Source organism: Erinaceus europaeus, unplaced genomic scaffold, assembly GCF_950295315.1.
Source record: "Erinaceus europaeus unplaced genomic scaffold, mEriEur2.1 scaffold_775, whole genome shotgun sequence".
NCBI classification, from domain to species: Eukaryota; Metazoa; Chordata; class Mammalia; order Eulipotyphla; family Erinaceidae; genus Erinaceus; species Erinaceus europaeus.
In genome coordinates, this window is record NW_026647214.1 from 30452 (window position 1) to 57956 (window position 27505).

The window sequence follows — 27505 nt, forward strand, 5'->3', positions numbered from 1 at the left end:
TTTTTAAAAAAGCTACTTCACTTTATTTTTATTTGTTTTACTGGGAGGTTAACGGTTCACCATACAGCTGATGTCACTAGCTGAGTGTCCTTTGCTGCCTAAAAACTCAAATGAGTCGCCGCAGGTGGTGGGGGTGGAGTGGAACTGATACCCCAGACTCCAATAGTCTTGTCACTATTAGAAAACCACACAGACACACACACACACACAAAGAGTAAAAAAGGGAAGAAGAAAAAAAAAAACAACAACCTTAAATGATGTTTTCATTGTGAGTGCTGATTCCATCAAATTTTAAAATAAAAACTTTATAAAAATAAAGGACGTTGCAATCCTGTGATATCACCCCTAGTCATATATCTAAAGGTCATGAAAAAACCAATCTGAAAGGATATGTCGAGCCATAGACAGCCCTGTTCACATCTGCAGTACGCACAGTAGCCAAAGTAGGGAGTAAACAGTGCACACTTCAACAAATGACTGAATGAAGTAAAGAAATACTGAGTGGAATACTAGACGGCCACCACAACGATGACACTGTATCACTTAGGGCAAAATGAACAGGCCTGCAGGTGGTTACAGTAAGTGAAGGAAGAAATGAGTGACTGCAGGACGCTTCCACTGGTGTGGAAAGCAGATAACTAAACCAAACTTTCCAATGTAACAATGATAACAACCCCGCTGATGCTTGAGACTGTGAAACCTCCTCGGTGGTTATCAGAGGGATTGGAAGGAGGAGGAAAAAGAAGCCAAGAAGAGAAACTTTCGCTTGGGTATAATGGCACAGAAGCTATGACCGTGATGGTGGGAGCTATGAGTTAGTTACATCTGAAACATAGTTAGAAAATCTTGTAATCCTGTACACCCATGTCAACTCAAGAGAAGGTGGGGGGTGAGAGGAACGGTCACCTCTAGGTCGAAGGAGGGCGAGAGGTTCTCAGAGCAGTAAATGCAGCAGACGTTCTGCTGCCTCAGTTTGGGCCCCTCCCCAAGGGGGGCAGGCGCTAGTGGGCAAAGGGAAACTGCTCTGGCCGTATGGGCGGCAGGAGGGCTCAGAGGACTGTCTGCCCGTCACCCGCTGACTGGCCAGCTAACAAGCGAATTGTTCTCCCTCGAAAGCAAGGTCCTGCATGGAGAGCACAGCCTGGTTCTCCAGTATTTTCACATCTTTATTTGGTTTGAATTAACAAACCTCTTAGCGAGGTAGCTGTTGCTGCTGAACAGAGACTTTAACAGGCTGGCTTTTTTCCCTGTATAATTATAGTCACAATATTATCAAGAGTCAAGGCTTAAATTTTTTTTTCTAAGTGCAAAATAAAATTTCCAAGTATCAAAAAAAAGTTTATATTTTCTGAACTGTACAGAATATAAATGCAGCACATTAAAGGCAATCTGCTGCTGGAAGGAGTGAAGGAAATAGTTCTATAAGTGAGCACAAAATAACAGTGCTGAAACCTCAGCATCAATAAATGACTTCTTTATTCATTAAAAAAAAAAAAACACAACCGACCAGGGGAGTCGGGCGGTAGCGCAGCGGGTTAAGCGCCTCTGGCACAAAGCACAAGGACCAGCGGAAGGATCCCAGTTCAAGCCCCCGGCTCCCCACCTGCAGGGGAGTCACTTCACAGGCGGTGAAGCAGGTCTGCAGGTGTCTGTCTTTCTCTCCCCCTCTCTGTCTTCCCCTCCCCTCTCTATTTCTCTCTGTCCTAACAGCAACAACAACAATAATAACTACAACAATAAAACAACAAGGGCGGCAAAAGGGAATAAATAAATACATGAAAAAGAAAACCATAAGAGGCAGACCAGGTGGTGGCCTGCCTGGTTGAGCGCACACATCACAGCGTACAAGGACCCAGGTTTTCCCTGAGGGGGAAAGCTTCACGAGTGGTGAAGCAAGGCTGCAGGTGTCTCTCTGTCTCTCTCCCTCCATCACCTCCTTCCCTCTCGATTTCAGACTGTCTCTATCCAATAAATAAAGAGGAAAAAAATCTAAAATAAAAACATAAAAGGCGGTAGGGACGACCTTGGAGGGTGGGGGAAGAGACAGTACCACGCTGATGCTGAAGACTCCGGCGCCTGAGGCTTCACCACCGCAAGCCAAGAGCTGGGCAGCGCTCAAGGCAGGTGTGCAGCGGGTGGATGGGGACCTGCACCCGAAAGGAAGCGCTCTACACCTGTTTGAGTGAATGCCTCTAGGAAAGAAAGCATCTATCTCTGCAAACTGTTAATGACTGTGACTTCATGCAGAGTGAGAAGGATCCAGATGTGTGTTAAGATGGCCCACTGGGATTTCTCTGTGTTTTTCTCTGCATCTCTCTCAAAAATAAAAAAAATTTTAAAAAAAGGTCACATTGGGAGGGCCAGGGGTGTCCACGCACCTGTCTGAGCACACGTTATAATGCCAAGGACCCTCAAGGACCCAGGTTCGAGACCCTAGTCCCCACCTGCAGGGGGAAGTTTTCCAAGTGGTACAGCAGTGCTGCAGGTGTCTGTCTCCTTCACTCTCTATCTCCCCCTTGCCTTCCAATCTCTGTCTCTATCCAATAAGGAAATACAGATAATACAAAAAAAAAGAAATTAAATAAACATCCACATACTGAAGGAGTAGTGGTAAACTAAAGAGAGGGAAGTAAAATAAAATCACCTAAAAGATGTGAAAGGCAACATATTTTGCAATATAGTGACAAAAGAAAAATCTTAAGTGTTAGCTGCTTTGAAGTGTAAATTTAAATATTAGGAGCATGCAATGAAGATAGACTATCATAGAGCATTTTCACGACTTGAAAAATACAAAATGTTTTAAGGGCCAGTGGAAAACAAGTCTTCTTAAGATAATCAAGTCTTAAGACTTGAAAACGCATGCAATCTTTATTTTTGAATTTCTAAAACTAGGGCCCAGGCAGTGGTGCACCCGGCTGAACATACATGTCACAATGCACCAGGATGCAGGTTCAAGCCCCCACCTGCAGGGGGAAAGCTTCTCAATGGGTGAAGCAGGGCTGCAGGTGTCTCTCCCTCTCAATCTCTCACCCCTCTCTATTTCTCTGCCACAAGTAAACAAATAAAAAATGGTATTTCTAAAGCCAAAAGGTATTTATTCATATGTGTCTGAGATGAATGGTGTGGTTATCTCGTTGTAAAGGAACACAACAATAAATGGGTAATCTTTAGTGTTCATATTGGTTCTCTGAACTGAGAGACCATCTAGATCATAGGTATCCTGCTAATGTATCTTGGTTTTGTTTTTTTTTTCTATTCTGACTTCATCAATTTTAGTAAGTTTAAACTCTGCCCACGCATCACTGCATACAGATTATTTTAAGTAATTTCTGAAACTATATTGGTGACATTTCATGTGAAGCACTACACTTTTCTAACACATTGCTTACCTGTTTCTTTAGAGATCCTATTTGTCAGTGAATCTAAGTCTACTGATTTTGGCCTAGGCGGTAACTGTTCAGAATCTAGCTTTGGTTTTGAGACTGGCTCATTTTCAAATTTTGATGAAATGGCAGACACTTCCCCATTAATCCTGAAAAGAGAAAAATCAGAAACACAGGGAAGAAAAATCGTTTGCATTGAAACATGGTCATTTTTAACACTTGCGTTTTGAGAATAAAGATGCTATAACCTAACACACTGGTTTTCTGTGCTAGAAAATTACCATAGACATAAATATCTATCCTAACACTAATCTGAGTAAAAGCTTAATATATATTCACCTAGCCTCTGAACATTAACATTTAACAGAAAAATAAAGAGTTTAATATGTATTCACTGAGGCTTTGACTTTGATCATAAACTAACAATTAATAATTATTATAATCTGTAGAAAATTATGGGGAACAAATATCAAAAATTTGCTATGGATTTAGATAGGCGAATGATATCAAAAGCATCAAAAATTAAGTAAGTGAACGTAAAACTAGGAAAAACTTACTTGGCTGTGGGAGGTGGTGGGGGTACTGGTTTTTCTGGTCGTTTTGGGAACATTATTCCAGGAGATCTCAGTAAATTATTGGCTTTCGTGGGTGGATTCGGCTTCTTGGGTGGAACTTGGGGAGCAACTGGTTTAGAAGGTTTCTGTTCCGGAGTTGATTTGTCATCTAATTATTAAAAATATATATTTAACAAGTTATCAGCAATCAGAACTGTTTATATTTCTCTACTCTCTTGGAGCAAACGCCAGGTTAGAAAATATTAAATTGTGTGTGTGCACGTGTGCTAATGAAATAGAGCAAAATAGCCAAAACCTCACCTATCTTATTTACAGTAAGACAGAATAGAATATGACTAACAAAGTACACAGCAACATATCTGTATATGTATGTATAAATATATGTACAGATATAGATATATTATATATATATATAGAAAAGAGGTAATTTCATTGCTGTGTAAGTATGAACAGAAAAATAACACCGACATAATAATGATTGATTACAAATGCATAAATCCTAACTGAAAATTATACATTCCATTCTTTCAGTGGACTCTTGGAGGTGAATCTAAGAAAATCAACACCGGCATCAAGCGGTACCATACCCAACAGAGCCTACATTAAAATTAATGTTGCATCAATTTTGTTAAAGTCTACATTAAAAAATTAATACTAAACAAATTTAATAGTATCCAAATAGTGGCAAGTATGTACTTAATTGAATCTATTTTCCTAACAGTTTAGAAAAGCTTGGCACACATGCACACACACGCACACACACGCAAAAAGTACTTGTATTTATCTTATGAGAATGATTTCAGCGGAAAACGAATTATTACTTTCAAAAGCAAAAGCACAAATCTCAAGAATGTAACAGCAATGTCACCAACACAGGAGACAAGCAGCAGGTCAGGCTAGTAAGGTGCTCTCCTGCCTATCCTTAGTCATCATCCCCGGCAGGATATGCTATTCTCCCATGTATGTGGGTGTCTGGACATGGAGAGAACACATTCTTGTTGTACTAGAGTCAAAATACAGTCAGACAGAAATTCTGCTCCTGCTCCATCACAAAATACTTGCATTTCATCTAGATCCCTGTCTTGAACATTGATTCCTATATGCTTCCAGAGATATTAACATCCACACCACAGCAAGGAGATAGACCCACCTACTGAGGTCCTCTGTCGTCTGTTCCTGGATCTCCTTCCTCACACATGCAATCAGCTCCTTTCTGTCTACACTCCAGTGATAAGGCACGCATTCACATTTGCTCCCAACATGTCCTCACTTATTTCTGGAGATAAATTCACTGACTGTGTGATTCGAGGCTAGCAATTATTTCCTTCAATAATTTGGAGATACTCCACTGTTTTCTGCTTTCTTTTTTCTTCTTTTTTTTTTTTTTAAATAAAACACAAGATTTACTATTTTATTTTGCCGCTTGATAGTTCAGTATCTATTTTAACCATGGAGTCTTTCTCTCTGACTGCTTTCAATACCGTCGCTGTATTTTGTTTACAGAAACCCACGTGTGTGGAACAGCTTCTGTTAAGCCCATTAGGGTGAGCTGAGGTTCCCAGATATTTTGGGATTCTGTCATTTTGCTCTTTATCTCTTTTGTAACAGCTTGGTGGTTATGCAGAGAGACTAGTGCCAGAGACACCAGGCATTCCAGCTTCGATCCCCAGTATCACTATAAACCAGAGCTGAGCACTGGGAGGGGAGGGAAATAGGAAGTGGGTGAGGGTGGAGGGAGGGAGAGACAGGTGGGAGGGAAAGGAGCCTTGAGCTGATTTCTGCTTACTGCAACAGGAAACACTCAAACAAATTAAACAGATGTGGCGTAGTATGTAAAACACACACACACACAATTTGTGTGATGTATGGACACAAGTCCCTGATTTCCACAGTATGAATTTGGAAATCTCTCTCCCTATGTTGTTCTTGTTTGAGCAGAGCAAGAAATAAAGCAATACACAGCCCCTGCCATAGCAGTGCAAGATTTTCCACAAATACAAGTAGAAAGTTTGTCTTCAGATTAGAATCGTATGTACAACTTTATAAAAACACTAATGTAGCATGACCTGTAAGAATTCTAGAGGGGATCCGAGGTATCGGCATGTCTTAGAGAAACTCTGAGACACCAAGGAAACTCTGATACACGACCAGGATTGAAAACAACTAGACCAGCCGACCTTTCTGACTTACTACAGTCTCTTATAACTTTTCTTAGTTACCTAGCGTCGTTTGTTCAGTGTGGGATGTTTACACGTTCCTTTCATATTCTTTGTGATCTAGAACCACACTGGTTTTGCCAACTGATACCTTCTACTCCTTTCCTAAGTATTTTCATATTCATATCTTCATTATTATTAAAATGGAAACTGTCAGAATATTACTTTTAAAAAATGAGTCATGGTCTGGAGGGTGGTGCAGAGGATAAAGTGTTAGACTCTAAAGTATGAGGTCCCAAGTTCCATCCACAGCAATAAATGTACCAGAGTAATGCCTGGTTCTCTTCCTCTCTCTTATCTCTCTCATTAAAAAATAAATAAAATTGGGGGTCGGGCGGTAGCACAGCTGGTTAAGCGCACGTGGTGCAAAGTGCAAGGACCGGTGTTAGGATCCTGGTGTGAGGCCCCGGCTCCCCACCTGCAGGGGAGTCTCTTCACAGGTGGTGAAGCAGGTCTGCAGGTGTCTGTCTTCCCCTCCTCTCTCCATTTCTCTCTGTCCTATCCAACAATGAACGACATCAACAACAACAATAATAACCACAACAAGACTACAACAAGGGCAACAAAAGGGGGGGAAATAGCCTCCAGGAGCGGTGTGGATTCCTGGTGAGGCACCGAGCCCCAGCAATAACCCTGGAGGCAAGAAGTAAATAAATCAATAAAATCTAAAAAAATAAATAGAACATCCATATGCAAGGACCTGGGTCCAGCACCCGGCCCCCACCCGCAAGGGGGAAGCTTCACACAAGTGGTGAAGCAGTGTTGCAGGTGTTCCACGTCTCCTTTTCCCTCTGCTCCCCCTAACTCCTGCTTCCTTCTGAATTTCTGCCAGGAGTGAGGGATTTGTCTTGCAGGCCCCAAGTCCCAGAAATAACCCTAGGGGCAATTTAAAAAATAATTGTAAGAATGATGATGGTAATAGTAACAATGATATCTCTCTAGCAGATAGCAGGTGACAGTTGTTACATGTATCTGGTTAACTTTATGCAACTCCATATTTAGACAGTTGGCTAAAGGTCTATTTCAGGTCTGTGCAACTGGAATAAAAGACACTGCTATATCTTAAGAGGTCAAGATTATTTTAGGTTCAAATATGAATATATTACAGAAACACAAAGCAGTATTTGGACTAGGCTTGGTGTATTGCACCAAACTGTGGGAAAGAGGGGTTTTTAGGTCTTGGTGTCTGATGGTGGCGAGGACCTAGGCTGGGGGTGAGAGTATTTAGCAGAAAACTGAGAAATTTTACACATACAGCAACAGCTGTTTGTACTGTAAACCACTAACAACCCTCACTCCTTAAAAAAGTTCTTTGTAGAACATTAGTGCTAAGTATTACTTCCTTTTTTGGTAAGCATACTAAGTAAAAATACAATGAAGTCGTAAACCAGCTATCAACTAAGTTTGTATGCTATAGATTGTGACACAGATGACAAGGCATTTGAGTGCAGTACTTCCAGTATTAAGTGCCTTGTAATGGATCTTAAAACACACTAAGGTAAACTACATTACACTGAAGTTCCAGAGCACAAAGTTTAAGTGGACCCTGAGCAATGATTTGCAAACTGCACCACCATAATAAAGAATACTTATTTAAGAATCTATGGCAGGCATATGAACGGTAAAATATATTTTTATTTATTTTTTACTACATGTCAATTTTCATGGTTTTGACACTTCATTAGTTGAAAGTATTCCCTTTACTGACTCACAGAAGAATTATGTTCCTAATAAAGACTGTGGGCATCTCAAAACTGCCACTTCAGCCAGTACGTAGAAACATGCAGCAAAATCTACTATTCAAAATCACAATAGGATTGAATGAAATGACATGTTGATAAGGGGCGGGGCAGGGAGGGAAGAAATCAGTGAAGCCAAGAGCTAATTCAGTGAAAGGATATTTAAAAATAATAATAATAAGGTAATTCATTGGTCAGGTGTCCTATGCTTTACATTGGCTTGTTCTAGCCCTCCCCCTCCAAGAGAATTGGATGAGTCCTGTTAATTTCGCGGGCCTGCTTGGCCCCGCCCCAAGGGACCCTGGGAGAGGGTTCCGGAGTCCGAGAGTTTCAGAGGGTTCCCCAGTAAGAGAGTTCCAGAGTTCCAGAGTAAGGGAGAGGGTTCCTGAGTTCGAGAGTGCCAGAGTTAGCCAGAGTTCCTGAGTTCCCCAGTGACAGAGTTCCTGAGTTCCGGAGTTCGAGAGTGCGAGGGTGCGAGAGTTTCAGAGTTCGAGAGTAAGAGAGGGTTCCTGAGTCCGAGAGTTCTTGAGTTCCTGAGTTCGAGAGTTTCAGAGTTACAGAGTAAGAGAGAGTGCCAGAGAGACAGAGTTCCTGGGTTCCTGAGTTCCAGAGTAAGAGAAAGAGTGCTGGTGCCGCCGCAAAGAGAGCAGAGTTCTGTTTGGTGATTAGTTTGTCTTAGTTTGTGAATCGTTGTTCCTGAATAAAGAAATACAGCTGCCCTGCCCAGCCGTGTGTCTGGTCTCTGTTACCCGATGTGAAGCTGGCCGGCCCGGCAAGTGCCTCAGGAATTTTAACAACAGTCAGGCTAATCAAGAAAATCAAAAGAGAAAGCTATGGGCGAGAAAAAATAATCAGAAGTGAAAGGCAAAATTCTAACTGACGAGACAGAAATGGAAGGGATCATAAGAGATCATCATACACACCTGTATGCAGACAATTTGCACAACACAGATGAAAGGACACATTCTCAGGGTAAAGCTACCTCTAGAACTGACTCAAAAGGAAGCAGACACCCACAACAGGCCAGTGACCAGCACAGAAACCGAAGCAGTAATCAAAAGCCCCCCTACAAACAAAAGTTCAGGCACAGATGGCTTTACTTTTGAATTCTTTTTTCTTTATTGTTTGCCTCCAGGGTTATTGCTGGGGCTCGGTGCCTGCACCATGAATCCACTGCTCCTGGAGGCCATTTTTCCCCCCTTTTGTTGCCCTTGTTGTAGCCTTGTTGTGGCTATTATTGTTGTTGATGTCATTGTTGTTGGATAGGACAGAGAGAAATGGAGAGAGGAGGGGAAGACAGAGAGGAGGAGAGAAAGATAGACACCTGCAGACCTGCTTCACCACCTGTGAAGCGACTCCCCTGCAGGTGGGGAGCGGGGGGCTCGAACCGGGAACCTTACTCTGGTCCTTGAGCTTTGCGCCACCTGCGCTTAACCTGCTGCACTACTGCCCGACCCCCTACTTTTGAATTCCTTAAGGTTCTGAGAGACGAACTAACTAGTCTTACTCCAAGTGGCTGGAACTCTCAAAAACACCTTCTAGGAGAACAACCTGAATCTGATCCCCAGAGCAGGAAAGACTACCTCCTCCAAACAGAAAGCTACAGAGCAATACGGCCTGAGCAAGAGTACGCAAAGGGCTTAGTAAATCAGATCGGCAGCATATTGAGAGAAAAGTCTACCAAGACCAAGTAGGACTCATCCTGGGATGAAGGAATGGTTCCAAATACGCAAATCACTGTCATACAACAGATTAACATATGAATGAAAAGAACAAAACACAAGACTGCATCAAGAGACACCGAAAAGGCAGTCAAAAAGATTCCACACATCCCTTTGATAAGTATCTTTACCACAACTAGGAATAAATGAACATTCCCCAACATAGCGAAGGCCATAGTCACTAAGCCCAAGGCCAACATCATGCAACCAATGAGGAAAATCCTACATTCTACAACAGCACAACGGTGTCCGCTCTGACAACTCGTGTTCATCATGGTCTGGGAGCACCTGTCACAGCAATCAGACCAGAAAAGTAAATGGATCCAAACTGGAAATGGGAAAGTTGAGCTACTGCTATCTACAGATGACATAATCCTTTGCATGGAATACCAGAAGACTCCATACGGGCAAAACAAGCAAGCAAAAAACACCCTCTGACAAACTGTCAAATGCAGTCAAGTGTCAGGACACATAAACTTAAATTTTTTATACAAAAGATGAACCAGAGGAAAAGAGGGGAAAAAAAAGTCTCATTCACAACTGAATTAAAAATAATATAATGGGGGAGAGGGCCGCGCACATAATGCGAAGCGCAAGGACCAGAGCGAGGATCCCAGTTCGAGCCCCGGGCTCCACACCTGCGACGGGGGGTGAGGCAGGTCTGCAGGTGTCGATCCTTTCCTCCCCATCTGTCTTCACTCCTCTCTCAATTTCTCTCTGTCCTATCCAACAGCAGCATCAGCAGCGACAACAATGGGATAAAGATGGCCTCCAGCAGCAGTAGTTGTGTAGTGTAGGCACCAAGCCCCAGTGATGACCATGGAGGCAAAAATAAATAAATACATAAATAAATACATAAATAAATGTACATCTGGAAGCAAGTAGAAACGCCTTCTGATCCAGCAATTCTACTCTAGGCATTTATTCCAAGGACACAGGCACCCCTAACCCTAATTCACAACTACATTATTTACAATAGCCAAAGAGTGGGATCTGCTCCCTGGCAGATGACTGGCTAAAGAAGTCATGGGATCCTACGTACTAGCACGGCAGAGACGGCCCCACTCTCTCTCTCTCTGAAGGGAGGCTCGGTCAAGCCTACCCTGCCACTGAAGAAGACGGGTCCTGAACTGAGCACAGCCTAGAATGTTCCCAGCTGTGACCACGGACTGTCAGCTCAGACTGACAGACTCGGATGTGGTACAGACTCCAGTGCTAAACAGGAACAGACACGGGCCTGGGGTCAGTCACTGTGGCAAACAGTTAAGGGCATTTATATATTTCCTTCAAGTTTGCAAAGTAACTCTCTGCCCTAATCCTACTTCCTTGTTCTGTTCTCAACTCTGACATCATCTTCCCAGACAATTATTCCTAGTCCACCCTCACGCTGGCTATAAAGTTCAAGAAAAGATGACTAAGACGTAGGCTGCTGGCAACATACCTAACAGAGACGTCCAGGCTTTCTTCTGCCCTAAAGCCCCGACTCTCATCTCTTCCAGTCCTCTTGATGGTTCCTGTTCATTAAACATTTGTCCTGTTTTCTATCTTACTGCGTAGCAGCATCTAAATGCTACTATGATTCCATCCTGACTTCCCTGGGCAGACAACTTACTTCACCAGTGTGTCCCAGAACCTCCCCTCCCCAGAGCCCTGAGCCACTAGGGAAAGAGAAACGCTGGAATTATGGATCCACCTGCCAACATCCACGTTAGCAGAGAAGCAATTACAGAAGCCAGAACTCCCACCTTCTGCACCCCAAAAAGAATTTTGGAACCCATACTCCCAGGGGGATACACTATAGGGGAAACAAAGCAGAGGGCTCTGTACCCCTATCCCACCAGGACCTGAAGCATCTGTCACCAGGAAGCTTGTTTTTATTCCATCAATAAAAGGGAAGCAAAATGGCAAAAAGTGGGAAACACCAGAGAGAGCCAGGCATGGTTTCTCTTACCTGATGGGGAAGGAGGAAAAAGGAAAAGCCATTTGCAAGTACTGACAGGTGTCGGGGTGAATTAGATAACAGGGTTACAGCCTATTATCTTACAACTTCCGTGAGTCAATATTAAATCACTAACAAAAAGAAGAGGGGGAAAAAAAGAAGCTCTGGGATATGAGGTTTGGAACTAAACGGGTGGAACTGACGGGGGATTACGCTTAGCAAAATAAATAAAAAGGTGAAAGGTGAATTCGCTCATGTGGAATCTAGAGAACTGAACCACATGAACTTTATAAAAAAAAAAAAAAAAAAAAAAAACCACACACACACATTCGTAAACCAGCTGCCCTGCCCCCGCTACTTTGTGACAACTGTGGTGGTTGCTGTTGGGGCTGTGGGGACACAGAACCCTGGTGGGAGGTGGTGTGGGACTATCAGGATCTTGTAAAACCACTAACACAAATTTTTAAAAATATCTTTTAAGAAAAAAGAAACAAAAAACCCACACTGCCATCGAGTGGTTAGTTTGTTTCTCCTTACAGGAACTTGTGATCTGATTAACACTGCTTCAGAATCTACTGAAAAGGCAGAAGCCAGATTCGCACTTCTATAAGCTGTAATAAAAACCCTGAGAGAAAAGCTCCAGAAGTTCACTGTAACAGGGGCAGATAGAGGGGGAAAGAAAGGAGGAGGCTGAGCCGAAGCGGTCGGCTAGACTCTTCGCCGGCCAGGGCCACAGGGAGGACGGGTGTGTGTTAATACCATCGTGCAAGTGGTTGTGGGCTCCAAGTAGAGCCTTTGCTACCTTCTCGCTTATGATTTATGTGGCTCCCTACCTGGCAGTCCGAAATAAACAACAGCTTCTACCTACCCTCCTATTTCATAGGAAGGTTCTGAGAATGAAGTGAGCTACTGAAAGAGACGTCCAGAAAAGTCTTCTCGAAAGACAGGAGAAAAACCTTTGCTCAGGGGCTTCTTTCCATTACTCTACTGCACGCCTAAAGCGGAGCTCCCTCAGAGAAACCAGAACGGAGAACTTCTGAGCTGGCTGACGGGGATCTACACGGTGGTTTGGGGCAGGGACAGAGTAGGGGTTCCAACTCCATTCTCTCTCCCTCTTTTTTTTTTTTTTTTTTTTTTAAGATTTTACTTATTTATTAATGAATGAGCAAGATAGGAGGAGAGAAAGAGAGAGAGAGAGAGAACCAGATATTACTCTGGTACATGTGCTCACAGGGATTGAACTTTCTTGCTTTCCCCCTCTATCTTCCCCTCTTTCTGTCTGTCCTATCCAACAATGACGACATCAGTAACAACAACAATAATTACAACAATAAAACAAGGACAACAAAAAGGAATAAGTAGTTGTTTTTTTTAAAAAAAAGATATTACGATTATAAGCATTTGTATAAAACTCATCAAACTGATGCAACACAATGCATAAAAGGTTCCCTTGAAATTATCCTCATCAAGGATACAAAAACATGAGCACAGAAACTGGTGAAATACATTGTATTTCTTGCCACAAGGCTTAAAACTCTGAAAATTAGGACTAGTTACAATTTTTCTAGCACTGACTTAATCTACAATATTCTTCTCTTTACCAATGTAATCTCTAGTATTAATCTACACTATCTCTATATTGATTTACCTGCACCAATTCTAATTTAATTTATATCAATGTTAACTATTCAGACTGACACTGATTCTCACTTCCAATAAATGTGTCCAAGGACACAGCATTGACACCCCCACCCCTTTACTCACATAGAATTTACTAAAGCCATGTCGGCTTAATGAGAACATTTTTATTTATTTATTTATTTTCCCTTTTGTTGCCTTTATTGTCTTTTTGTTGTTGTAGTTATTATTGTTGTTGTTACTGATGTCGTCGTTAGATAGGACGGAGAGAAATGGAGAGGAGGGGAAGCCAGAGAGGGGGAGAGAGAGAAAGACAAGACACCTGCAGACCTGCTTCACTGCCTGTGAAGCGACTCCCCTGCAGGTGGGAATCTGGGGGCTCGAACCGGGATCCTTACGCTGGTCCTTGCGCTTTGCACCACGTACACTTAACCCACTGCGATACCACCCGACTCCCTTTAATGAGAACACGCTGAAATCATTAAGGATTCTTTCTCCTCCATACAAATTGTGCCATTTCACTTACACCCAGCCTCTATCCACCTTCCCTCTTTCTGCCACCATAAATTCCACCGAGACGGCAAGATGAGGTAATTTCAGGAGTTATCTCATTCACTGTGACAGGTCCATACCACCCACCACTTTCCCAGTGTCTGAAACCCTTCATTTGCCACGTTTCTGTTGAGCTTTCTGGTTGATTCAAGACAAATTCAGTCTGTTACTTCAAAAATGACCGGGAATTTGAAAAGAAAAAGGTAATAAGGTGTTCCCTGAAATCAACATGCTGGGTATGCAAACAAGATTGACTCCCACAAACATGGGCTTTCGCCAAGACTAGAGATGAGGATCACAATGCAGACAGATGTAGACAGCACATGTGTGACACGCCCTGTGCAAGGTGCTGGGACCAGGAGGGGTCTCATGTTGTCCCATGCCTATGTTGTAAGCAGAGAAGGCATGTTAACTCTCTGTACTCGCTGTTTTGTGTTTGTTTGTTTGTTTGTTAGGAACCTAAAACTATTCTCAAGTGTCTACTACATAGCTGGGGAAAAGGTTCAGTGACAGAGAGCATGTGTGAGGTTCCGAGGATGATCCTGGGCACAGTAGTCTCTCTTCCCATCTCTGTCTCACACAGACAGAATCTTTGAAAACTAGCGCATTAAAACTAACCAGGAACAAGGTAGGACATAAGATAAAGGCTGTACTGACAATTCTGTCTGAAGACATAATAATGGTTTGGAACCAGTAGTGGCAATAGGGAAATAAAGGTTTCTTGTATGTATACATATAACCCAGCTAGAGAATCACTGCAAATATAAACACCCAAGTAAAGCCATGATCTGTCTATTTAATATAAACTGGCAGAGGTGAAAGTTTAGTAGACTATCCATCCGGACCAAATGATTGCACCAGAAAACTCCAAGCATTGTGACTAAATAGTGAGAGACTATTAAAAAAAAAAAAATCAGTAAAAATGATCTATTGTATATAAACACACATTGGGGGGGGATCTTTATCTGGAAAAGTCAGACTCACCTTTCTCTTCAGGCTTTAAAGGAAAATACTTCTTCTCTGTAGCTATCAGGTCAGGCCTTGGAGCTAGAGACAAAAACAAAGTTAATCTAGACAGCAGATTACTACAGAATCAAAAAGTGATGGTTAAAAATGACATGAAAACATGGCTGAACAGAGAGAACTAAAGTGCTATGTTCTATTTCTAATTTGCACCTGCCATTATTACCCTAAGAAAGCAGTGACTCTGTGGTCTTGACTTCTTGTCTGATACTCTAAAATGTTATTCTCCGGTGAATAACTGTCTATGATGATGGAAATACTCCGCACGGACATGTATGCACACCTGTTGTTCTATACTTACTAATGAGACTTAAAATGTTGCTACAACTTTGGAATGATTTAATCTTAGAAGGTCAATATGAGATGGTGAATATCACAGTAACTATCCAAAAATCAATGCCTACAAAATTACTTTTTGGAGAGAGAGACAGAGACAGAGACTTATATGTTTTTTAGAGGGAGAGATCAGAATACCACTCTGGTAAATGCAGTGCTGGGCATAAAACCAGAGGCGGATGTGGTCAGAGGAGCAAGAATGGGTTTCGCACTTTTGTCAAGTCTAAACCACTGAGCACTTTGCAGATCACAAAGTTACTCTGAAGCTATGCCCTCCTTGCTCTGGGCCTTAGGTCAACTAAGGAAAAACCATGGGGCACAAAAGGATTTGGAACATTCTGACAAAAAAAAAGTGTGTCTTTCAAAGAAAATAGTGTAGTACACTTATAAATGGATGGTGTACCTTAAAGATAGAAAGCTGAATCATAACACTTCCACTCTGGAAAAATTTTAGGCACATCATAATCCAGCTCTTAAAAAAAAAAAAAAAAAACATAATAAACGCTTCTAAGGATTCAATATTCTGTGGCGGAGCAACAGGAAAACTGGTGGAGGGCACAGTGTACCAACACCCGTCACAGGAGATGTGAGGCTCCCCCCTCACCCCCACCATGCAGGAGAATTGTCTTGAAAGATCACAATTCCAACAAAGTCATTTCTGAAAATCACTAGTTTATCCCACAACAACACCTCTGAGGGAAGCATACACACAAATAGTAAGTACTGATTTATGACATTAGCAAAGGGATTTCACCGGGAAGGGGTGAACAACTTATTGTCCAGGTCAATATATTAAGCTTCTTTAAAAAGTCTATATTTAAGTTTATTGGCACAAAATTATATATGACTAGAGCAAACTATTTTCAAGAGCCCTCTTTTGCAAACACTGCATTTTTTTTAAATTGGTTTAAAAATCATGATCAAAGTCCAAAAGTACCAGGTTCAATCTCCCGCACCACCATAAACTAGAGCTGTGCAGTGCTCTGGAAATAATAAATAAATAAATAATCATGATCAACAAGACATTAGGATCAGATGGGTTCAACTCCATACAATTCCCAGCACCAGAGTTCTGTATTCCCTCCTCTCCACTGGAAGCTTTCCTAGTCTATATCCTTCTGAGAGCATGGACCCAGGATCATGATGGGGAAGGTCTGGCTTCTGTAATTACTTCTCCACTGGGCAACATTACATTTATTTAAATGATAAGTACTAATATATGCTCACACTCAATTTTCGTAGAGTGGTGTCTGTAACATATCATAGTTGAATGATGCTAAAAAAAAAAAAAGTAGTGATTTCGGCTGGGGAGACAGCATATTGGTTATGCAAAAGGCTTTCATGCCTAAGGTGTTGCAGTCCCAGGCTCAATCACCCAGCACCAAAGGGGGAAAGGGAGGGAGAGGGTGAAGGGAGGGGGAGAGAGAGAGTGTGTGTGGCCTGTCTCTCCATTTATCTATCTCATTAAAATATATAAAGTAATAATTTATGTAAAACTTAAAATATAAAAATTAGCAAACTAACTCATGTGTGTCCCACTTACCTGGACCTTTAGCAGGAGGTGGTGGTTTCTTTGGTTTCTATAAAATAATGGTGATAAAATAATTAAACACATTAAATATTTGGTTTAAATGAGTTCCAATCGCTGATCCTATCACTTTGTCATTCCATCCCTGGCCAAAGTCACAAAGACTAACTACTCCACAAAAAGATGACTAACTGGAAATGTACGTGGAACAAATGTCTTCCCAATCAATAGTCAAGTACTTAAAAATTCCACTGAGTTGGATTAACTTTTAAGGTCATGAAAAAGAAGCAGAAATAGTCTATCCTATCATCCCAAATGTAAGATTTCACTCACAACTGTATTCCTATGTAACAGCAAAGTTTGGAGAGGGGGTGCACTTTGCAAGACAGCAGGAAAAGTAAGAAATTTTGCTTAAAAGTAACAAAGAATTTCTCCAAACCAGCACCATAAGCCAAAACTAAACCGTGGCCTGGTAAAAATAAATAAATAATGTATGTAATTAACCCAGCTTTCACTACTGACCTTTGAAATTTTCAAGGAGACTAAAGGTAATGGTCCATCTTCCCTTAATTTATTAAAAATTAAACTAGGTTTAAGTCTCTATTAATAACTTGAAAATCTTGAAACACATTTCTAAGTGTCTGAACTTGATTTTTCTGAATTAAGTACTGATAACATTGTATAAAGTCAATGAAAGCCAGCCCAAAGTGTTCATCAACTATAAAAATAAAGCACACTGGCAAATGTATCAAAGCTATCGATAAATGAACAGGACTCAGACAACATAAGTTTCCAGAGTAACCTCCAGTCATCTACTTAAACAGAAGACTGGGAGGGTCAGAGGGTTCTAACTTAGCTAAATCATACATGTACTGTGCGCTTTACTCCCTTTCCTTCACTTAAAAACCTCAATTAGGGGAGTTGGGCTGTAGCGCAGCGGGTTAAACACAGGTGGTGCAAAGTACAAGGACCAGCATAAAGACCCCGGTTTGAGCCCCGGCTCCCCACCTGCAGGGGAGTCGCTTCACAGGCGGTGAAGCAGGTCTGCAGGTGTCTATCTTTCTCTCCCTCTCTCTGTCTTCCCCTCCTCTCTCCATTTCTCTCTGTCCTATCCAATAAATAACAATAATAACTACAACAAGGACAACAAAAGGGAATAAATAAAATAAATATTTAAACAAACAAACAAACCTCAATTAGATCCACCCCCTTATGGGAGAAAGGGGATTCAATGTAAAAAAGCAAAATCTCATCAGCGAATGACTCAGCTCCACTTTATTCCCTGGGAGAAATGAGCTTCCTTAAATTTTACAAGGATGTGGCACAGTGGATAAGGCTTTGGGCTCTCAAGCATGAGGTCGCAAGTTCAATCCCCAGCAGCACATGTACCAACCAGAGTGATGTCTGGATCTTTCTCTCTCTCTCTCTCTCTCTCTCTATCATTTCTCATGAATAAATAAATAAAATCTTTTTTTAAAAGAAAAATTCTACCAGGAGATAAAGATTACTTCTTCCCCTCCCCAGAATGTATCTGGTGTATTACCAGTTAGAGCCACACTACTTAAAACTAAAGATTTTCAACAAAATTTAATAGAAACATGACTTCCTTTGGGAAAGTGGTAAGTTTCCTTATTTCCTTCTTGGGGGGTTAATGGTTTACAGTTGACAGTAAAATAGTTTCTAAATTTCCCAGTTTTCCACAACACAACTCAACCCCCACTAGGTCCTTCTTTGATGTGTTGTGTTCATCATTTGTGGGTAAATTTCCTAAGTAAGTAATTTCCAGGTCAGTCCTGGCGAGGACTGAAAGGGAGCCAGAGACCCAGTGCACTATGGCTGAGGAAACCGTCAGGGGGACAGTGGGTGTGACGTGCAGACACCTTCCACAGGGAGGTAAGAAACCATATACAGGTCACAGCTCTGAAGCAAAGTATTGTTTTCACCCCGATAAAGTAAAGCAGGGGGGAGGGGAATGAGGAGAAAGAGCAAGAAGATGGAAGAGGAGGAGAAATTAATGCTACTTACTGGAAAGTCCTTATCCAGTTCATTTATCTGAATAGCAAAATTGTCTGGGAAAACTCCTTCTTTACCATTAAGCTCACCCTTCCACCAGCCAGCATCTCCAGTTTCCTCAAATGCAAAATAGAGACTAATTAAGATAATCAGGACTCTCTTGAAAACGTTCACAAGTAGTAGAAAAATGACAAACCTCATTATTTTTACTTTAACAAAAAAGAACTTAACAAGACAGATAAGGTTCTCCTGAAAGAAAATAGCAAGTCACATCCATCAATGTTCACAGAAACAGATCTGACAGTTTTTTTAAAAAAAGAAAGTCAGATACTAAGGTGTACAAGCATCGTGTTCTCAGAGGACAAAGAAAGAATGTGACTTCACAAACTGTTCTACTTCTCTGTACAGTGACGAGTTTATCAACCTTTGATATAGTGAAAACGAGCCGCATGTTTCACTGGCTTTGCAACGAAAGGATTTCAACAGTTCTATCCAAACATCACCTGTTAGAGTAATTACACAGTCTCAGTCCTGACTGGATGGATATCAAAATTACCGCTAAATCTTCTGACATCGTCAACTTGAAAAAAAAAAAAAAATGGGAGAGATTTTTAAAAAATTGTTCTATGGGGAAAGAGCAAAAGCAAAATATCCATGATCTTCCTCTACTACCATGAAGAGCCCTGCGGAACCCTCAAGACTCCAACACTACTGGATCTCCAGGGTTTTTTGCCTTAAGAATTCATTTAAAGTTGTAAAATTGCCCATTTCTTTGGACTGGTCATATAACAATTTATAAACTGTTAACCACTGCCGCGTTTTTCTTACATTTGTCTTTTTTAGTATTGTAAACACAGCAGACAGTAGAGAAGGGAAGCGAAATATGATAGAGTAAGAAAGAATAGAAGTCTGGGAGGTTGGGGTTAACAGAGAAATAAATAACCACCACATTAAAAAAAAAAAATCAAAATAATGTCCACCATATCACTTAAAAGAAAAACAGCTAAAAGTTTGTTCAAGGGAGTTGGGCGGTGGCACAGCAGGTTGAGTGCATGTGGTACAAAGCGCAAGGACCGGTGTAAGGATCCCGGTTCGAGCCCTCGGCTCCCCACCTGCAGGGGAGTCGCATCACAGGTGGTGAAGCAGGTCTGCTTCCACGTCTCTCTCCATTTCTCTCTGTCCTACCCAACAACAACAATAATAACTACAACAATAAAACAAGGGCAACAAAAGGGAATAAATAGAAATTTAAAAAATAAATAAATTTTTTAAAAAGTTTGTTCATAGAGCTTTCTAAACACTTAAATATATGCACAGTTCTCAAGACACAGAAATGAGACAAAGCACAGCTCTCCAGCGTTATAAGGGAAATGTGAAAATTCTGAAATGCACTTCCTTGAATAATTTAAATGATTCACAGATGATCCAAGAAATAGCTTACCTTGCTTAGCAACTGAATGATCTCGCCCTCTTTGAAAGTAAGTTCATCTTCATTGGCGCCTTCATAAGCAAACAGTGTTCTACAGTATTCCTTAGCTAAAAGCAAGAATATAAATACCGTGGCTTATATAAATCAATTCAGATACTGATGAAGCCTCCAGTTCATGCAAGGAACTACATACATTAGGCAGTACTCAAGGTGGATTTAGAGGGAGAGAGGGTAAGACAGCCTAGAATGTGGTGTGACTGCTCCAGAGACACCCGGGACTTAGAGAGAGGAGTCTTCAGTGACAGGCAGACAAGACCACTAGCAACTACGGCGCGCGGAGCGGCAGGGAAACTGTCCGAGGAAAGAAAAGCAGAGCGTGATCAGCAGCAGGTAAGCCTGCACTGCAGGGCTCTGCGTCCAGGCCCTTCCAAGACAGCCAGAGGGCAGTCCTGCCCAGCGGGTCTCCCACAAGGCCCGGGGATACAGACTGGGACTGACTTCTGTGCTAACGCAGTGGGCAGTAACTAGTGTGCCGGCAACTGCACAGAAGGAAATGTCAGCTTTAAGCTGGACTCCTTGTGGTCTCCGACCTGAACACTCAGATCCCCTGGGTGGGCACTGCAGTGAGACAGACACTTCCTGAGTACAGACTCGCTGCTGAGCTCCAAGGCTTGCAGCTCTGTCTACGTGCAGTTTGAGTGGCATAGGCCCGCTGGACGTCAGAAGTCCCGGGGTGTTGAAAGGCAGAGGACACTGTCCCACCCCGAGTCACAAACCTCCAGCTTTGCAGGCAAACCACCACTCTGAGGCAGAGCTCCGCTCTGGGCTGCTCCGCACACATAAGCTGCAAGGCTGCCTCTGTCTGCAGCAGCCCCAGCCATTTCAGCGTCCAGTCCCTGCGCTGGCCAGACAGCATCACTCTCCCTCGCTTTCAGCTTTTATCTGCTTTACACTTGGAGACTCTCTCTCCTCAGCTCTCCCTAGGCCAGTTTCTCATGCTGAAAGCACCAACCCTCTTCAGCAGCACTAAGTCCACTGCAAAGTGCACTCAGCCCACAAACTCTCTGCGCGGGTAGGTGTCGTGCCCATGACTGACTCCTGGAGCAGTCCCAGGGTCCCTCACCAGTGTGGCAGGCCTGCACAGCACTCCTTTCCCGAGTCCAGTCGTCTGTCTTTGTTTTAACCAATGCTGACGGCTAAGTTGTCATCTGTCTGACTCAACCACCTTAGCCCCAGCCCCACACCCTCAGACCTGATCCAGACCTGCTCCCAAGACAAACCCATGACTACTAACTCCAGTCACCAAGCACTGGGAAATCAAGAAGTGACCAGATTTAAGGCACCCCAGGAAGAAAACTCAGCCCTGCTCAAGCCCAATCTAGTAGAGGGCCCCACAAACCACTGATACAGAGGAAAATATAAGGAAGGCACAGGAGGGTGCAGGAGGGCAGAGGAGGGCACAGGAGGGCGCAGGAGGGCGCAGGAGGGAGCAGGAGGGCAGAGGAGGGAGCAGGAGGGCAGAGGAGGGAGCAGGAGGGCAGAGGAGGGAGCAGGAGGGAGCAGGAGGGAGCAGGAGGGCAGAGGAGGGAGCAGAAGGGAGCAGGAGGGAGCAGGAGGGCACAGGAGGGAGCAGGAGGGAGCAGGAGGGAGCAGGAGGGAGCAGGAGGGTGCAGGAGGGAGCAGGAGGTAGCAGGAGGGAGCAGGAGGTAGCAGGAGGGAGCAGGAGGGAGCAGGAGGGCAGAGGAGGAGGGAGCAGGAGGGAGCAGGAGGGAGCAGGAGGGAGCAGGAGGGAGCAGGAGGGAGCAGGAGGGTGCAGGAGGGAGCAGGAGGGAGCAGGAGGGAGCAGGAGGGAGCAGGAGGGAGCAGGAGGGAGCAGGAGGGAGCAGGAGGGAGCAGGAGGAAACCAAGGGGCTGAGAGCACTGCAGGCACATCAGGCTCCTCATGATAAGCTAGCATACTAAGAAGACTTCAACAACTAGCCCTTTGATGTCCAGCAAGATGAGACAAATGGGGGGGGGGGGTTTTCGAATAGGAACAAAGAAACTAAATGTGAACATATACAAGTATGAGACAAATCCAAGAAGATGCAGAGCTATCTGTAGTACTTTCTACTATGCTAATATCACCAACAAGAGATATCACCAACTCACATCCTGTTCATAATATCCTATGAACAGGATGTGAGGGTGATCTGGCCGGCCAGGCAAGTGTCCCCTTCCTCCCTCAACGCCCCATGTGTGTATGTGTGTCCCTCTGGAAGCTGCGTGCTCGGTCAAAGAGGACGGCCTTCCCTGAATAGAGACGGATTCGTCTTCAGTCGAGGGTCTATGAGTAGCTGTGCTCCCCTGCTAGAACCTCCAAACAAGCTCTCAAGAGACTACAAACAAACACAAACAAAACACTGCAGAGGTCAATGCACCTGGTGAACACAAATGCTAGGATGCTGGACAAAATCTTAGCACGCTGGATCTGATGCGACGTGGGGAAAAATGTCCATCACACCAAGTGGTGCTTATCCTACAGATGCAACACTGTCTCAACATATGTGCACCAATGACTGTCATCCGCCGTGTCAACAAAGGAAAATGAAAAATTCAGTGATTATCCACAAATGGAACCCAACTTGCAGTGAGTTCCAGTGCCTTTCTATGATTGAAACTACCAAACAATGAGCTGTAAGGTTACATAGCTCGGTTTAGTAAACAGGGAAGAAGACTAGCCTAAACATGCTCACTGCTGAAACTTGAAAGCTTTGCCTCTTAAATCAGAAACTAAATGAGATTATTTACTATCACTATAGCTAGTGAACACAGTCCTGGAAAAGTCTAGCCATACAAACTAGGCCAGACACAGAAAGGAGGTCAAAACTGGAAAAGAAGTGCAACTATCAGTTTCTTTCTTTCTTTCTTTTTAATTTACCAGAACATTGCTCAGCTCTGGCTTATGATGGTGTAGGGGATTGAACCTGGGGCTTTGGAGCCTCAGACATGGGAGTCTCTTTGCCTATGCTATCTACCCCCACCATCTATCAGTCCATTTAAATGATGTGATAGTAGTACTTGTAGAAAATTCAAAAGAAATCAGAAGGTAACTTGTGGAAATTACTATGCAACATAGTAACATGGTCTAATAACAAAACTAAATAAAAATAATGGTAACCCCCTATGTCTGCAGCAAATTAAAGGAATAAAAGGTCAAGAAAGCAAAGCCCTTTACAATAGCATCCAAAATAACTCAAGAAAGGGAATGCATTTCACAGAGAGGGCGAAAGGCCTGCACACTGAAAACTCGGAGTCACTACAAAGGGAAATAAATGACAGGAAATGGAAAGATGCCACATACTCACAGATTCTAAGTGACAACAGAAAGATGATCATCACATCCAAGGCAATACATATATTCAGCTTCACGGGGTGGGGGAGAGGATGGGATGGGACACAGGCTTCTGGTGGTGGGAATGGTGTTTATGTATACTCCTATTCACCTGTAGTCCTATAAATCACTATTTAGTGAATATGAGAGGGGAAAAATTGATTGAATGTCTCAAACTTCTTAATGCATAGACCATAGGCTGAGTCTTTGAAATGTTGACTCTCTTAAAAGCTTAGACCAGGGAATAAATAAAATATTAAAAAAAAAAAAAAAAAAAGTTGGTAGAAATGAAAATTCTTTCAGCTCCTATGATCTAGAAATTCCTCAGAAATTGAAACTGGGTCTATCATATGGTCCTGCAATTCCTCTCCGAGGCAGCTCTCCAAAGAAATCGTAGACATGACTCGGGTTCAATTCCAGCCCTCGCTACACTGAACAAAGCTCTGATGCTACAGTGTGTTTCTCTGTATCTCTCTGTGTCTAGGTTTCTCTAGATGAAACAGTTGAGCTGCAGCAGTGAAGACTTAGTGATGACGACAATGTCCACAGACGGAGACAGACACACACACACACACGATGAAATACTACTCAGCTAAAAAAAAAAAAAAAAAAAATCTCTTTGCCATGACATGGACGGAACGGGAGTGAACCCTAGTAGATCAATGAACAAATAAAGCCAGAATGAAGACCCTAAGAATAGATGGACCCTAAGAAACAGACCAAAGGGATATTATCAGAGAACAAAGCATATCAAGATCCACAACACCCTGTTGCTTACACCTAGTGGTATAATGGAACAAATGTCTTCAACACACCTGATAAGACACTTAAAAAAGATTCCATCTTAAGTGTGAAATTTTTATTTTCAAGACCTACCTTTAGTTTTCCCTTCAGTGTCTGTTTTTGTTAACTCCATACTTGGAGTTTTAGATCCTACTGGTTGTATAACTAAAGGCTAGGGGAAAAAAAAAAAATTAAGTTACAATAAAGGTAATACTATTAAATAAAGTTTCCATTTACAGTGATAATAGTTTTCCTTAACTGTAATTATAGCCAAGGTTGTAATGAGAAAGACAGTCTGTATTAAGAATAGAACTCTCATTAGCTACTGAACCGACAGTTTAGAACTTCTAACTTTTTTAAGTTGTTCTATCTTAAGAACAATGAACATACAGTCCAGGCGGGGGAGACGGAGAGACAGTGTTGAACTCCTCAGTACAACTTCCTGAGTTCAATCCCTGCAGCAAATGTACCAGAGCAATGCTCTGGTCTTTCCTCGTCTCTCATAAATACACTAAATCTTAAAAGAAAAAAAAGGGGGGGGGGGATAACAAATACTCTGGTACCCCACAAAACTGTAGTTTTATTTAACTTTATGACATCTGAAATAAATAATCACAGCACTTAAATGAACAGTGGGCTACCCTGTGGCTCGCGTGGCTGGCTCAGCACAGGTCCGAGTCCCCGCCCTCCACCTGCAGGGGGGAAGCTTCCCTTGGCTCTCTCAAATAATTTAAAAATAAAATAAATGGACTGAGTACATGTCTCTGAACTAGACCTTTTAAATATATAACCTTATCGGCAGCAGTCTGCATAAACAAAACACTACCGCAGACTGAGAACCCTGACGGGGCCTGTTGTCTGCAGCAAGATGTGGAGCCTGCATCTGAGCCGACTGTTAAGAACAGGTGGTGCAAAGTGCAAGAACCGGCGTGAGGATCCCGGTTTGAGCCCCCGGCTCCCCACCTGCAGGAGAGTCTCCTCACAGGCGGTGAAGCAGGTCTGCAGCTGTCTATCTTTCTCTCCCCCTCTCTGTCTTCTCCTCCTCTTTCCATTTCTCTCTGTCCTATCCAACAACAATGACAGCAATAGTAATAACAATGGTAAACAGGAGCAACAAAAGGGAAAAGCAGCCTCCAGGAGCAGTGGATTACCACTAGCTCGACAGCAGTGATTAAAATCAGACCTAAAAGGCATACAGGTTAACTCTGAGGTCAGTAACATTCTGAGTACTGCACATCACAAATGGCAAACAAAAGATTACTAACCTTAACTTTTTTTAAAAAAAGTAATCAATATAACTATAAGCTTAAGAGTTGAAAAGGGACCCCAGTCATCAGGCTAAAGTCATTCCCTGCCCCCTGACAATGCAGGCACTGCTTCTTGAACCTTCTAAACTGTCCTATACCACTACAAAGCACCACGTCAAACATAATTCCAGAATTATCTTTAAAAGCAAAAATTAATTAGGACATATAACCTTAATATCAGACTGTGTCAGGAGAAGGGAGAAGGGGGAGAGGGGGACTGTTCTGTTTCCTGAACCCAAATCATTATAACATGAAAAAAAAAAAAAAAAAAATCACACAGCAAGCAAGGGGGGGGGGGGGGGCTGAGTTGAACTACATTTGGAGAATACCTCAGAATACGTTAGGATTTATCTTTCCAAGCCAAACAGTCTTAAAAATGAAATGTTTCTGACTTTGAGCGACTTTACAGTCACTGTAAATTTAAAAGAGATATTCTTGAGTTATCTTACGGTTCACTACCAAAGACACCGGTTCAAACAAAAGGACGTTAAGACAGAATTAAAAACGGACTTACATTTGAAAAAAATTCTTAATGAAAGAAAACCTAGTGGAACTGATCTAAGCGAGCACGTCACTGCTACCTTTTCTGGTTTTCTCTCTTCGGTTTCGCTGCTTGGTGTTCTTGTCCTTAGTTTCACAGAACCTTCTTTAAAAATATCTCCAAACCCAACGCCTCGAATTTTCTTGGGCTGTGTGAGGGGCGCAGCTGCAGCTTCACTGCCGCTCCCTGAAGAGGGTGAAGGAGAGGTGGGGCCCGTCAAAAGAGTGTCTGAAAGAATGAATTGTTTTGTAAGAGTGATACCTAGAGTCAAAGAAGAATCCCCTTCCTTAGTATTTGTATTCTCCCAATCTTAATAAGAACTAGAATAAGATAATGAAACGATGAGTACTGAGACAGCCAAAGGAGAACATACTGTGCGTTGGCACTGCACATTACTCTGCTTGTGTCTTTGTTCTGCAGTCACCATGGCTCTGCTGCTCAAGGCCGACTGTTTCAGACAGAAACTAAGGGGAAAGCTCTCCAAAGGGGAGGGGAGGGGACAGGCGGGGGTAGGGGGTTGGGCTGAGCCTTTGGCCGAAGGCAGGATGAAATAAGTACACTATCCAGGGAAGTTATTTTGCTGACCTCAAATGTTGTCCACAATGACAATTTTAGGCCAATTTAATTAGTAAAATACTAACTGGTAAACTCAGGAAATCGTATAATACACGAAATGTCTCTCATTTTTATTAAGTATGCAATTCACTATGGGCCTATGTGCATTTTTAATTAATTAATTAATTAACAGGTTAATAGGATTATAGATTCACACAGTTCCCACCATCATAGGTCTATGTCCCCACTCTCACGCAACTACAAATGAGCTGCAAATCGATCCCTCCCACCCTTGCCCCTCCACCAGAGTTTTCTACTTTTGTGCAATACTCCAGGTGAGTGTGTTTTCTGGCCTGTCAACCACATCTTGGTAAGTCAAATCCAACACATCAAAAGAATCATACACCATGGCCTAGTGGGATTTGGTCCAGGAATGCCAGGATTCAAAGAAAAGGCCAGGTGCTGAAACCTGATTGAGTGCATTTGTTACAATGTGCAAGGGCCCAGGTTCAAGGCCCCAGGGCCAACCTGCAGGGGGTAAGCTTCACAAGTAGCAAAGCAGGGCTGCAGCTCTCTCTCTTCTTCTCTCCCTCTCTAGCTACCAGACCCTCTTGGATTTCTGTCTGTATTCAATAAGTGAATGGAAAAAAAAAAATTTCAAATTCCTAAAAGTTAAAACAATTAAAGACGTTCACTGCTTCATTTCTGAAGTTTGCATATAGTACTCACAGCCTACTATGCACATCGATACGTACAAACTCTCTACCTAAAAATCCAGAGTCCAAAATAATGACAGTGTGCTCTACCCACCGATACCCTAGCCTACAATCACAAAACTCCACATTTGGAAAACA

General features: G+C 42.6%; 1 protein-coding gene across 1 annotated transcript in view; it reads right to left on the minus strand.

Annotated features, from left to right (window-relative positions):
* CD2AP (CD2 associated protein) overlaps positions 1 to 27060 on the minus strand; it is a 43097-nt gene extending 16037 nt beyond the window's left edge. The window contains exons 1-10 of the mRNA XM_060183814.1: positions 26982 to 27060; positions 26137 to 26405; positions 24342 to 24420; positions 20105 to 20199; positions 18676 to 18780; positions 16666 to 16702; positions 14748 to 14810; positions 3941 to 4106; positions 3390 to 3532; positions 1190 to 1247 (exon numbers count right to left, since the gene is read on the minus strand). Coding sequence (XP_060039797.1) covers positions 1190 to 1247; positions 3390 to 3532; positions 3941 to 4106; positions 14748 to 14810; positions 16666 to 16702; positions 18676 to 18780; positions 20105 to 20199; positions 24342 to 24420; positions 26137 to 26405; positions 26982 to 27060 — 1094 coding nt within the window. The remainder of the gene's footprint in view (positions 1 to 1189; positions 1248 to 3389; positions 3533 to 3940; positions 4107 to 14747; positions 14811 to 16665; positions 16703 to 18675; positions 18781 to 20104; positions 20200 to 24341; positions 24421 to 26136; positions 26406 to 26981) is intronic.
* Between the last annotated feature and the right edge of the window lie 445 nt (positions 27061 to 27505).